Source organism: Palaemon carinicauda, chromosome 17 (assembly GCF_036898095.1).
Source record: "Palaemon carinicauda isolate YSFRI2023 chromosome 17, ASM3689809v2, whole genome shotgun sequence".
Classification (NCBI taxonomy): Eukaryota; Metazoa; Arthropoda; class Malacostraca; order Decapoda; family Palaemonidae; genus Palaemon; species Palaemon carinicauda.
Window position 1 is genome coordinate 124,430,139 of NC_090741.1, and position 12,500 is coordinate 124,442,638.

The following is a 12,500-nucleotide window of genomic DNA, read 5'->3' on the forward strand; positions in this document are numbered from 1 at the left end:
TCATTTCTAATTGATAATCAGGTAAACACCATTTAAAAAGAAAAAAACAAATATGTCTTTTGTTCAAAATAATGACGCAAATTTTAATCCCGACACAGAGAGAATATCTGAACTAAAGCCTTATAATTCCCCACCTGCCATATATGTAATGACAAACTTAAATTGTGAAAAATGTGAAGTAGGTGAAGGAGAAGAAGTAACTCAATTGGAACGTGAAAGTATGGAAACATTTTTCGAAATGTTAAACAAAAATTATGCGTTAAGTTTAACGGATAGCCTTTTAGATACCACTTATATTGTAGCAATAAATCTGAAACACCATACCGTTTTAACTATGAAAACTATCACGGGATATCCTTATAGATGCGTTCCAAATCATGACTATATGGTAAAATTTACTTTGTGGTGTTCAATTTGTCAATTTAAAGAAGAATGTATACCTATGTTTATATATAAAAATAAACTCTGTCAAGGCCATATAGCCAATTATATGAACGCCGCCGTATGTAATAACCATCATTGTAAATACGTATAATATATTTTGTAAATTTAAACAACCATGTTATTTTATTTAGCCATATAAAAACAAAACTTATTTAAATGTTGAGATTCTTTATATATATATATCCAAAAACACCCATTCATAGTCGTATTGAAAAAATTATTAAATTCCACATATTTTCTTTGGCAGGAGTTTCATCAAAATTATTATTTTTTTTAATGGATTGTTAATTATATATTATTAAAAAATTTAGATATACTACGAGCCTGCTAAAAAAAGCATAATAATACCATTAATGATTTATTACTTGATATAACAAAAATGAGAAATATTTCAAGTATAGAATATGAGATATAACTTTATTTTATAATACGATATACATCTACAATTGTAATATCTCCTATAGCTTTGTGTCTACAACAAAGCCCATTTTCTTCGAAAGTATTAGATAATATGGAATTAATTGTCTCCTCTTCATCAAATATTTTTTTCAATATACTTTACTTCAATTTCAAGAGAGTAAGTATCTTTTGCCTTTATAATTTTTTTTATTGCGGGCACAGTGGATTTTAAACAACACGATATACATCGGCCAATGACATCATAATTTACTATATCACATAGATGATTGTTGTTTAATATAATGATATTCTCTATGTCGTTTGAAAGCAATACAGAAATTTCAGTGTTGCTTTCAGATATTACAATCATCAACTTAACAATTGGTTGTTTTTTTATAACATCAGTATTCATTTGTGTTATACAATTATTGAATATTACAAACAACTTTAAAATATCTTTAAATTCCTGACTGATACAGTTTTTAACTTTATCATTGATAATAACAGATTTGAATTTTTTCAAAATATCTGGAAATTTTCTGGCGATCGAATAACATTTTTGTGTTTTCAGTATTTGCATGTATTTATTACCACCAAACGATTTCATTTCATCGTCAAATCTTTTGGCCCGAATAATTTTATCGAGAAAAATTTCCCACGGTTCATATTTCATTTGTTTGAAATATAACCTTAGGTAATTTGATTCATCATTATTATGGAAACTGTAAAATACAAATATTTTACAGTTTACATCTGACATATTACCAGCCGTTAAAAGATAACTTAACAGAAAGCTAATTATTTTATAAAAATGATGTGTATGGTATTTTATGCTTAGGAATATGTTTTTATATCCTCTACTTAACAGCTTTTTCATTTCTGGTATAATTTTGTTGATACTTTGTTTAGAGTCATCAATTATATACATGGCATCACAAATTTCCAAAGGAAAATTTTTAGTTGTGATGCTTACCAAAAATTTATGTTCTTTGTTCGCGTCTCTTATCTGTGAGGCAAGAACAATATTCTTCTTTTTATTTTTCTTTACATAATCTTCAAGGTTATTTATTTCTATGTTTAATTCATATTTATATCCGATAAAAAAAGATTTCGACGAAAAATTAAATATATAAAAAAAAAGATGTTTCTTTTTTAGAAACTTCTCATGCATATTTATTGTTTCTTCTTTGTCATCGTTATCCTCTGCGGCCGACAAAATTAGAAAAACGTCATCTTCTTCGTCGTCGTTTTCCGCCTTATCATTTGATTTCCTTTTTTCTTTGTCGTCGTTATCCTCTGGGGCCGATGAGATTAGAAAATCGTCATCTTCTTCGTCGTCGTTATCTTCCAGTCCTAATAATCGTAGAAAATTATTTTCTCTGCCATCATCTTCTTTGTTGTTGTTATTCACTGGGGTTGATGAGCCTACTTCGTTGTCTTTATCATCATTGTCTTCATATTTTTCCTCCTTTTCACTCCTTTTCGACGAAAAATTAAATATATAAAAAAAAGATGTTTCTTTTTTAGAAACTTCTCATGCATATTTATTGTTTCTTCTTTGTCATCGTTATCCTCTGGGGCCGACGAAATTAGAAAAACGTCATCTTCTTCGTCGTCGTTTTCCGCCTTATCATTTGATTTCCTTTCTTCTTTGTCCTCGTTATCCTCTGGGGCCGACGAGATTAAAAAATCGTCATCTTTTTTGTCACCGTTTTCCGCCTTATCATTTGATTTCCTTTTTTCTTTGTCGTCGTTATCCTCTGGGGCCGACGAGATTAGAAAATCGTCATCTTTTTTGTCGCCGTTTTCCTCCTTATCATTTGATTTCCTTTTTTCTTTGTCGTCGTTATCCTCTGGGGCCGATGAGATTAGAAAATCGTCATCTTCTTCGTCGTCGTTATCCTCCAGTCCTAATAATCGTAGAAAATTATTTTCTCTGCCATCATCTTCTTTGTTGTTGTTATTCACTGGGGTTGATGAGCCTACTTCGTTGTCTTTATCATCATTGTCTTCATATTTTTCCTCCTTTTCACTTGTTATTTTGTGGTCTCCATTTTTTTCAAAACCTAAAAAAAGGTATTCATCATAACATAAAAGTGGATCGTAAAATTCTTTTGCCGCAGTGGGTAGTGGAGAATAATAATTTTCCTCTAAAAATCGTCCAGGCGTAGGAAGATTGTACTTCATTTTTTTGAGGACGATGGGCCCTTTATCCACAGAGCTCTTTATGTTTGTTCTTTTCATTATAAAATGAGCCCCGTCGGCGCACCCTTGTTCTTTTATTGTTCAATATATTGTGTGTTTCCCCAGCAAGTAGGTTACATCAACCTGTTTGTTAAAAAAAAATATTTTGAATATATATTTTTGAAGGGATAATAATTTATAAATGGAAAACCCATCCACAAATAGAATATTTCTTGTTGGTCTTTTCTAAAAACCTTACAAATTTTAAATAAATTTAATCAAAATGACACAAAAAAGGCGAAAAATTACAAATTTATACCACTCTACTATGCCCAGAAATTCTAAAATTGTTTAGATATATTAACTTTGGGATTCGTAGCTATGTAGTTCAAAAATAATTCTAGGTACAAGAAATGATTTTTTTTTATGTTTGTCTGGCTCTGGCAATAACCAAATATGTACAGTGTTTCATTCCAGGAGGGAATTATTTTTGAAATACAAAAAAAAAATCCTTTTTGGGACTTAGAAATATTTTTTTTAAAAAAATCACTTTTTGGACTTAGTACGAATCCCAAAATTAATATATCTAAACCATTTTAGAGTTTCTGGGCATTAAAATTTTGCGTTTTGAATTCCCTCTTGAAATGAAATATGTACTTAGAAATATTTAAAAAAAAAAAAGAAATCCTGGACTCAGAAATATTTTTAAAAAAAATAACTTTTTGGACTTAAAAGTATTTTTGAACTACAGTACATATCTACGAATCCCATAATTAATATAATATCTAAACCATTTTAGAGTTTCTGGGGATTAAAATTTTGCGTTTTGAATTCCCTCTTGAAATGAAATATGTACTTAGAATTATTTTTGAAAAAAAAAACATTTTCTGGACTCAAATATTTGTTTTTTTTCTTTAAATCACTTTTTAGACTTAGAAATATTTTTTTAAAAAATCACTTTTTGGACTTAGTACGAATCCCAAAATTAATATAATATCTAAACCATTTTAGAGTTTCTGGGCATTAAAATTTTGCGTTTTGAATTCCCTCTTGAAATGAAATATGTACTTAGAATTATTTTAAAAAAAAATTCTGGACTCAGAAATATTTGAGAAAAATCACTTTTTGGACTGAAAAATATTTTTGAACTACAGTACATATCTACGAATCCCATAATTAATATAATATCTAAACCATTTTAGAGTTTCTGGGGATTAAAATTTTGCGTTTTGAATTCCCTCTTGAAATGAAATATGTACTTAGAATAATTTTTGAAAAAAAAAAAAAAAAACATTTTCTGGACTCAGAAATATTTTTTTTAAAATCACTTTTTGGACTTAGAAATATTTTTTTAAAAAATCACTTTTTGGACTTAGTATGAATCCCAAAATTAACCCTGGATAGGTACGGTGGGTCGTTTGCGACCCCGAGCGTCAAAAAAAAACAGGTTTTTCTCACGTGACTCACCCCTGTGACTGAATTTGTGGGTGATCGACCTGCAGGAGGTGTCTCCCCTACACGCTCTAGTAGTGTCCAGATGTGCATTGCTGTAGCTGTACTCCTTCCCCGATTTCTGAGACGCGTGGGGGTCGTATGCGTCCGAGTTTACCCTTCTGAGGTAGTTTGCATAATTATCAAAGTTATTACGTATTATGAAATTGTCGTAGAATGGTGCAACTTGTATAGGTTATCAGTTGTGGAAAGTCTTGGTGGATTGTTTGGCTACCATGTGCATGTTTTTTTTTTTAGTTAAAATGTCGTTCATCACCACGAGGACCATTTTACCGCGAGTGCCCCTTTTTCATTTTTTTTCATTTTTTTGCCAAGTCATTTTTCCGTAAGATATTGCCAAATAGTGTCGTAAAACTTTTGCTTGTTTAGTGTTGGAAAGTGTGTCTAGATGATCTGGCTACCCATGCATGACTTTGTTTTTGTCAGATACGACGTAGTTATTGGTATATTGGGTATTTAACTGCGGTTACCAATTTCTGTTTTTTTTTCAATATTTGTAAAAATTACTACGTAGTAAGGAATTGCCGTATATTATTCATTTTTTTTTCATGTTTATGTGTTAGAAAGTGTGCCTTGATGGTTGGGCTAACACGTGCATGTCTTTTTTTTTATCTGAGATGTCGTATATTAGAATGTCGGGCATTTTACCGCGAGTGTCCCTTTTTAATTTTTTTTAATTTTTTGCCAAGTCATTTTTCCGTAAGATATTGCGAAATAGTGTCGTAAAACTTTTGCTTTTTTAATGTTGGAAAGTGTGTCTAGATGATCTGGCTACCCATGCGTGATTTTGTTTTTGTCAGATACGACGTAGTTATTGGTATATTGGGTATTTAACTGTGGTTGCCAATTTCTGTTTTTTTTTTCAATATTTGTAAAAATTTACTACGTAGTAAGGAATTGCCGTATATTATTGATTTTTTTTTCATGTTTATGTGTTAGAAAGTGTGCCTTGATGGTTGGGCTAACACGTGCATGTCTTTTTTTTTTATCTGAGATGCCGTATATTAGAATGTTGGGCATTTTTCTGCGAGTGCCCCTTTTTATTTGTTTTGCATTTTTTTGCTTAGTCATGTTACCGTAAGGAATTGGCAAGTAGTGTCGCAAAACTTATATTTTTATAGTGTTGGAAAGTGTTTCTAGATGATCTGGCTACCCATGCCTATTTTTTTTTTAGCCAGATATGGCGTATATATAAGTATGTGTTCGATTTTCCTGTGATTGCCATTTTTTCGTTTTTTCCCATTTCTTTCAAAATTACTACGTACTAAGGAACTATCACAGAGTAATATTTCATTTATATGTTTATTTGTCGGAAAATATGCCTTGATGGTTTGCCTAGCACGTGGCTGAAATTTTTTTTTTCTGAAATGCCGTATATTAGAATGGCCATTTTTCCACGAGTGCCCCTTTTTATTTGTTTTGCATTTTTTTGCTTAGTCATGTTACCGTAAGGAATTGGCAAGTAGTGTCGCAAAACTTATATTTTTATAGTGTTGGAAAGTCTTTCTAGATGATCTGGCTACCCATGCCTATCTTTTTTTTAGCCAGATATGGCGTATATATAGGTATGTGTTCGATTTTCCGGTGATTGCCATTTTTTCGTTTTTCCCCAATTCTTTCAAAATTACTACGTACTAAGGAACTATCACAGAGTAATGATTCCTCTAGATGTTTATTTGTCGGAAAATTTTGTTTACTTTTTTTTGATTGAATATCATCAAATTTTTTTAGCTAAAATATTGTTTTACATTTTTTTTTTCGATTTTATTTCCCTTCAAAAAAATTTTTTTGGGTCAGAATTTTAATTTTATAGTCGTAAAATAATCGACAATTATCCAGCAACCCACCATACAATTTTTATGCATATCCAATAATAATTAGATTAGTAAATAACACCTTGAAATTGACATACCCTTCCTACATTTCAAGTGGCAGATTAGGGAGTCTGAGTCAGTGTGGTTGGCGGCCATTTTGTGGACATATCCGAAGCGTAAGCTGCCCTATCTATATAGATTCTTGTTCCCTATAGAATTTGTGATATTTTGGTATATTTTTACCTGCATAAATATCATATTATATATTAAATATATGTATTTTTTTACGAAATTTCTAAGTACTCAAAAAATTACCTTTAGATATGGCCCCTGATATAAATGTAATTTACAAAATAATGAAGATTTTTTTACATATTTCTATTTTAGGATAACATATGTTTATTCCCTAAAAAAATTAGCCACTTCCTATTTCATTTGGGTACCCAAAAAAATTCATGAAATTTGGACAAATTTTTTTGGCCAAAAAAAGTTACCCTTTTTTCTCATTTCAGATCTTCACCTCCATGGGTCTGACTTCATCCAAAATACATCAAGATGTGTCCTAAACATTCAAGAATCAATTCCTAAAAGGATTTGTGTATATATGTATAAACTTTTTTTTATGAATTTTTATGTCAGGTCTTTTTTTTCTACTTAATTTTTTAAAATATTTATAATAAATAGTTTTTCTGCAGATGAGTAGTATTTATCTTTACAGTTGTTTTAAGCATTCATTGAAGTTTTTTTTGGCAAAAGAAAAAAGGAGGTTACTGCAAAAACTGATTTTTCAAGAATTTTTTTTGGCGTCGGGGTCGTTCGCGTCCGAGTATACCCTTAAAGGGGTGTCCGAGGACCGTACCTATCCAAGGTTAATATAATATCTAAACCATTTTAGAGTTTCTGGGGATTAAAATTTTGCGTTTTGAATTCCCTCTTGAAATGAAATATGTACTTAGAATTATTTTTGAAAAAAAAAAAAACATTTTCTGGACTCAAAAATTTTTTTTAAAAAAAATCACTTTTTGGACTTAGAAATATTTTTGAACTACAGTACATATCTACGAATCCCAAAATTAATATAATATCTAAACCATTTTAGAGTTTCTGGGGATTGAAATTTTGCGTTTTGAATTCCCTCTTGTAATGAAATATGTACTTAGAATTATTTAAAAAAAAAAAAAAATTCTGGACTCAAATATTCTTTTAAAAAAAATCATTTTTTGGACATAGAAAGATTTTTTTTTAAATCGCTTTTTGGACTTAGTACGAATCCCAAAATTAATATAATACAGTATCTGAACCATTTTAGAGTTTCTAGGGATTAAAATTTAGCGTTTTGAATTCCCTCTTGAAATGAAATACGTACTTAGAATTATTTTTGAAGAAAAAAAAAAACATTTTCTGGACTCAGAAATATTTTTTTAAAAAATCACTTTTTGGACTTGAAAATATTTTTGAACTACAGTATATATCTACGAATCCCAAAATTAATATATCATGTAAACCATTTTAGAGTTTTTGGGGATTAAAATTTTGCGTTTTGAATTCCCTCTTGAAATGAAATATGTACTTGGAATTATTTTTGAAAAAAAAAATTCTGGATTCAGAAATATTAAAAAAAATTCACTTTTTGGACTTAGAAATATTTTTGAACTACAGTACATATCTACGAATCCCAAAATTAATATAATATCTAAACCTTTTAGAGTTTCTAGGGATTAAAATTTTGCTTTTTGAATTCCCTCTTGAAATGAAATATGTACTTAGAATTATTTTTGAAAAAAAAAAACATTTTCTGGACTCAGAAATTTTTTTTTAAAAAAATCACTTTTTGGACTTAAAAATATTTTTTTTTTTAAAATCACTTTTTGGACTTAGTACGAATCCCAAAATTAATATAATATCTAAACCATTTTAGAGTTTCTGGGGATTAAAATTTTGCGTTTTGAATTCCCTATTGAAATGAAATATGTACTTAGAATTATTTTAAAAAAAAATTCTGGACTCAGAAATATTTGAGAAAAATCACTTTTTGGACTGAAAAATATTTTTGAACTACAGTACATATCTACGAATCATAAAATTAATATATCTAAACCATTTTAGAGTTTCTGGGGATTAAGATTTTGCGTTTTGAATTCCCTCCTGAAATGAAATATGTACTTAGAATTATTTTTGAAAAAAAAAAAAATATTTTCTGGACTCGGAAATATTTTTCTTTTTTAAATCACTTTTTGGACTTAGAAATATTTTTTAAAAAAATCACTTTTTGAACTTAATATGAATCCCAAAATTAATATAATATCTAAACCATTTTAGAGTTCTGGGGATTAAAATTTTGCGTTTTGAATTCCCTCTTGAAATGAAATATGTACTTAGAATTATTTTTGAAAAAAAAAAAAAAAACATTTTCTGGACTCAGAAATATTTTTTTTTTAAATCACTTTTTGGACTTAGAAATATTTATTTAAAAAATCACTTTTTGGACTTAGTATGAATCCCAAAATTAATATAATATCTAAACCATTTTAGAGTTTCTGGGGATTAAAATTTTGCGTTTTGAATTCCCTCTTGAAATGAAATATGTACTTAGAATTATTTTTGAAAAAAAAAAAACATTTTCTGGACTCAGAAATTTTTTTTTAAAAAAATCACTTTTTGGACTTAGAAATATTTTTGAACTACAGTACATATCTACGAATCCCAAAATTAATATAATATCTAAACCATTTTAGAGTTTCTGGGGATTGAAATTTTGCGTTTTGAATTCCCTCTTGTAATGAAATATGTACTTAGAATTATTTAAAAAAAAAAAAAATTCTGGACTCAAATATTCTTTTAAAAAAAATCATTTTTTGGACTTAGAAAGATTTTTTTTTAAATCGCTTTTTGGACTTAGTACGAATCCCAAAATTAATATAATACAGTATCTGAACCATTTTAGAGTTTCTAGGGATTAAAATTTAGCGTTTTGAATTCCCTCTTGAAATGAAATACGTACTTAGAATTATTTTTGAAGAAAAAAAAAAAACATTTTCTGGACTCAGAAATATCTTTTTAAAAAATCACTTTTTGGACTTGAAAATATTTTTGAACTACAGTATATATCTACGAATCCCAAAATTAATATATCATGTAAACCATTTTAGAGTTTTTGGGGATTAAAATTTTGCGTTTTGAATTCCCTCTTGAAATGAAATATGTACTTGGAATTATTTTTGAAAAAAAAAATTCTGGATTCAGAAATATTAAAAAAAATTCACTTTTTGGACTTAGAAATATTTTTGAACTACAGTACATATCTACGAATCCCAAAATTAATATAATATCTAAACCTTTTAGAGTTTCTAGGGATTAAAATTTTGCTTTTTGAATTCCCTCTTGAAATGAAATATGTACTTAGAATTATTTTTGAAAAAAAAAAAACATTTTCTGGACTCAGAAATTTTTTTTTAAAAAAATCACTTTTTGGACTTAAAAATATTTTTTTTTTTTAAATCACTTTTTGGACTTAGTACGAATCCCAAAATTAATATAATATCTAAACCATTTTAGAGTTTCTGGGGATTAAAATTTTGCGTTTTGAATTCCCTATTGAAATGAAATATGTACTTAGAATTATTTTTAAAAAAAATTCTGGACTCAGAAATATTTGAGAAAAATCACTTTTTGGACTGAAAAATATTTTTGAACTACAGTACATATCTACGAATCATAAAATTAATATATCTAAACCATTTTAGAGTTTCTGGGGATTAAGATTTTGCGTTTTGAATTCCCTCCTGAAATGAAATATGTACTTAGAATTATTTTAAAAAAAAAAAAAAATATTTTCTGGACTCGGAAATATTTTTCTTTTTTAAATCACTTTTTGGACTTAGAAATATTTTTTAAAAAAATCACTTTTTGAACTTAATATGAATCCCAAAATTAATATAATATCTAAACCATTTTAGAGTTCTGGGGATTAAAATTTTGCGTTTTGAATTCCCTCTTGAAATGAAATATGTACTTAGAATTATTTTTGAAAAAAAAAAAAAACATTTTCTGGACTCAGAAATATTTTTTTTTTAAATCACTTTTTGGACTTAGAAATATTTTTGAACTACAGTACATATACGAATCCCAAAATTAATATAATATCTAAACCATTTTAGAGTTTCTGGGGATTAAAATTTTGCGTTTTGAATTCCCTCTTGAAATGAAATATGTACTTAGAATTATTTAAAAAAAAAAAAAATTTTCTGGACTCAAATATTTTTTTTTAAAATCACTTTTTGGACTTAGAAATATTTTTGAACTACAGTACATATATACGAATCCCAAAATTAATATATCTAAACCATTTTAGAGTTTTTGGGGATTAAAATTCTGCATTTTGAATTCCCTCTTAAAATGAAATATGTGCTTTGAATTACTTAAAAAAAAAACTTTTTCTGGACTCGGAAATGTTTTTTTTTTTAAATCACTTTTCGGACTTAGAAATATTTTTGAACTACAGTACATATCTACGAATCATAAAATTAATATAATATCTAAACCATTTTAGAGTTTCTGGGGATTAAAATTTTGCGTTTTGAATTCCCTCTTGAAATGAAATATGTACTTAGAATTATTTTTGAAAAAAAAAACATTTTCTGGACTCAGAAATATTTTTCTTTTTTAAATCACTTTTTGGACTTAGAAATATTTTTTTAAAAAATCACTTTTTGGACTTAGTATGAATCCCAAAATTAATATAATATCTAAACCATTTTAGAGTTCTGGGGATTAAAATTTTGCTTTTTGAATTCCCTCTTGAAATGAAATATGTACTTAGAATTATTTTTAAAAAAAAACCATTTTCTGGACTCAGAAATTTTTTTTTAAAATCACTTTTTGGACTTAGAAATATTTTTGAACTACAGTACATATATACGAATCCCAAAATTAATATATCTAAACCATTTTAGAGTTTTTGGGGATTAAAATTCTGCATTTTGAATTCCCTCTTAAAATGAAATATGTGCTTTGAATCACTTAAAAAAAAAACTTTTTCTGGACTCGGAAATGTTTTTTTTTTAAATCACTTTTCGGACTTAGAAATATTTTTGAACTACAGTACATATCTACGAATCATAAAATTAATATAATATCTAAACCATTTTAGAGTTTCTGGGGATTAAAATTTTGCGTTTTGAATTCCCTCTTGAAATGAAATATGTACTTAGAATTATTTTTGAAAAAAAAACATTTTCTGGACTCAGAAATATTTTTCTTTTTTAAATCACTTTTTGGACTTAGAAATATTTTTTAAAAAATCACTTTTTGGACTTAGTATGAATCCCAAAATTAATATATCTAAACCATTTTAGAGTTTCTGGGAATTAAAATTTTGCGTTTTGAATTCCCTCTTGAAATGAAATATGTACTTAGAATTATTTTTGAAAAAAAAAAAAAACCATTTTCTGGACTCAGAAATATTTTTTTAAAAAATCACTTTTTGGACTTAGAAATATTTTTGAACTACAGTACATATATACGAATCCCAAAATTAATATATCTAAACCATTTTAGAGTTTCTGGGGATTAAAATTTTGCATTTTGAATTCCCTCTTGAAATGAAATATGTGCTTTGAATTACTTTAAAAAAAAAAACTTTTTCTGGACTCGGAAATGTTTTTTTTTAAATCACTTTTCGGACTTAGAAATATTTTTGAACTACAGTACATATATACGAATCCCAAAATTAATATATCTAAACCATTTTAGAGTTTTTGGGGATTAAAATTCTGCATTTTGAATTCCCTCTTAAAATGAAATATGTGCTTTGAATTACTTAAAAAAAAAAACTTTTTCTGGACTCGGAAATGTTTTTTTTTTTAAATCACTTTTCGGACTTAGAAATATTTTTGAACTACAGTACATATCTACGAATCATAAAATTAATATAATATCTAAACCATTTTAGAGTTTCTGGGGATTAAAATTTTGCGTTTTGAATTCCCTCTTGAAATGAAATATGTACTTAGAATTATTTTTGAAAAAAAAAAACATTTTCTGGACTCAGAAATATTTTTCTTTTTTAAATCACTTTTTGGACTTAGAAATATTTTTTTAAAAAATCACTTTTTGGACTTAGTATGAATCCCAAAATTAATATAATAT

General features: G+C 27.5%; 1 protein-coding gene across 1 annotated transcript in view; it reads right to left on the minus strand.

Moving 5' to 3' along the window:
- LOC137656581 (protein starmaker-like) overlaps positions 1–12,500 on the minus strand; it is a 24,923-nt gene that overhangs the window by 789 nt on the left and 11,634 nt on the right. Inside the window, exons 2-3 of the mRNA XM_068390754.1 lie at positions 2,429–2,909; positions 2,072–2,321 (exon numbers count right to left, since the gene is read on the minus strand). Coding sequence (XP_068246855.1) covers positions 2,072–2,321; positions 2,429–2,909 — 731 coding nt within the window. The remainder of the gene's footprint in view (positions 1–2,071; positions 2,322–2,428; positions 2,910–12,500) is intronic.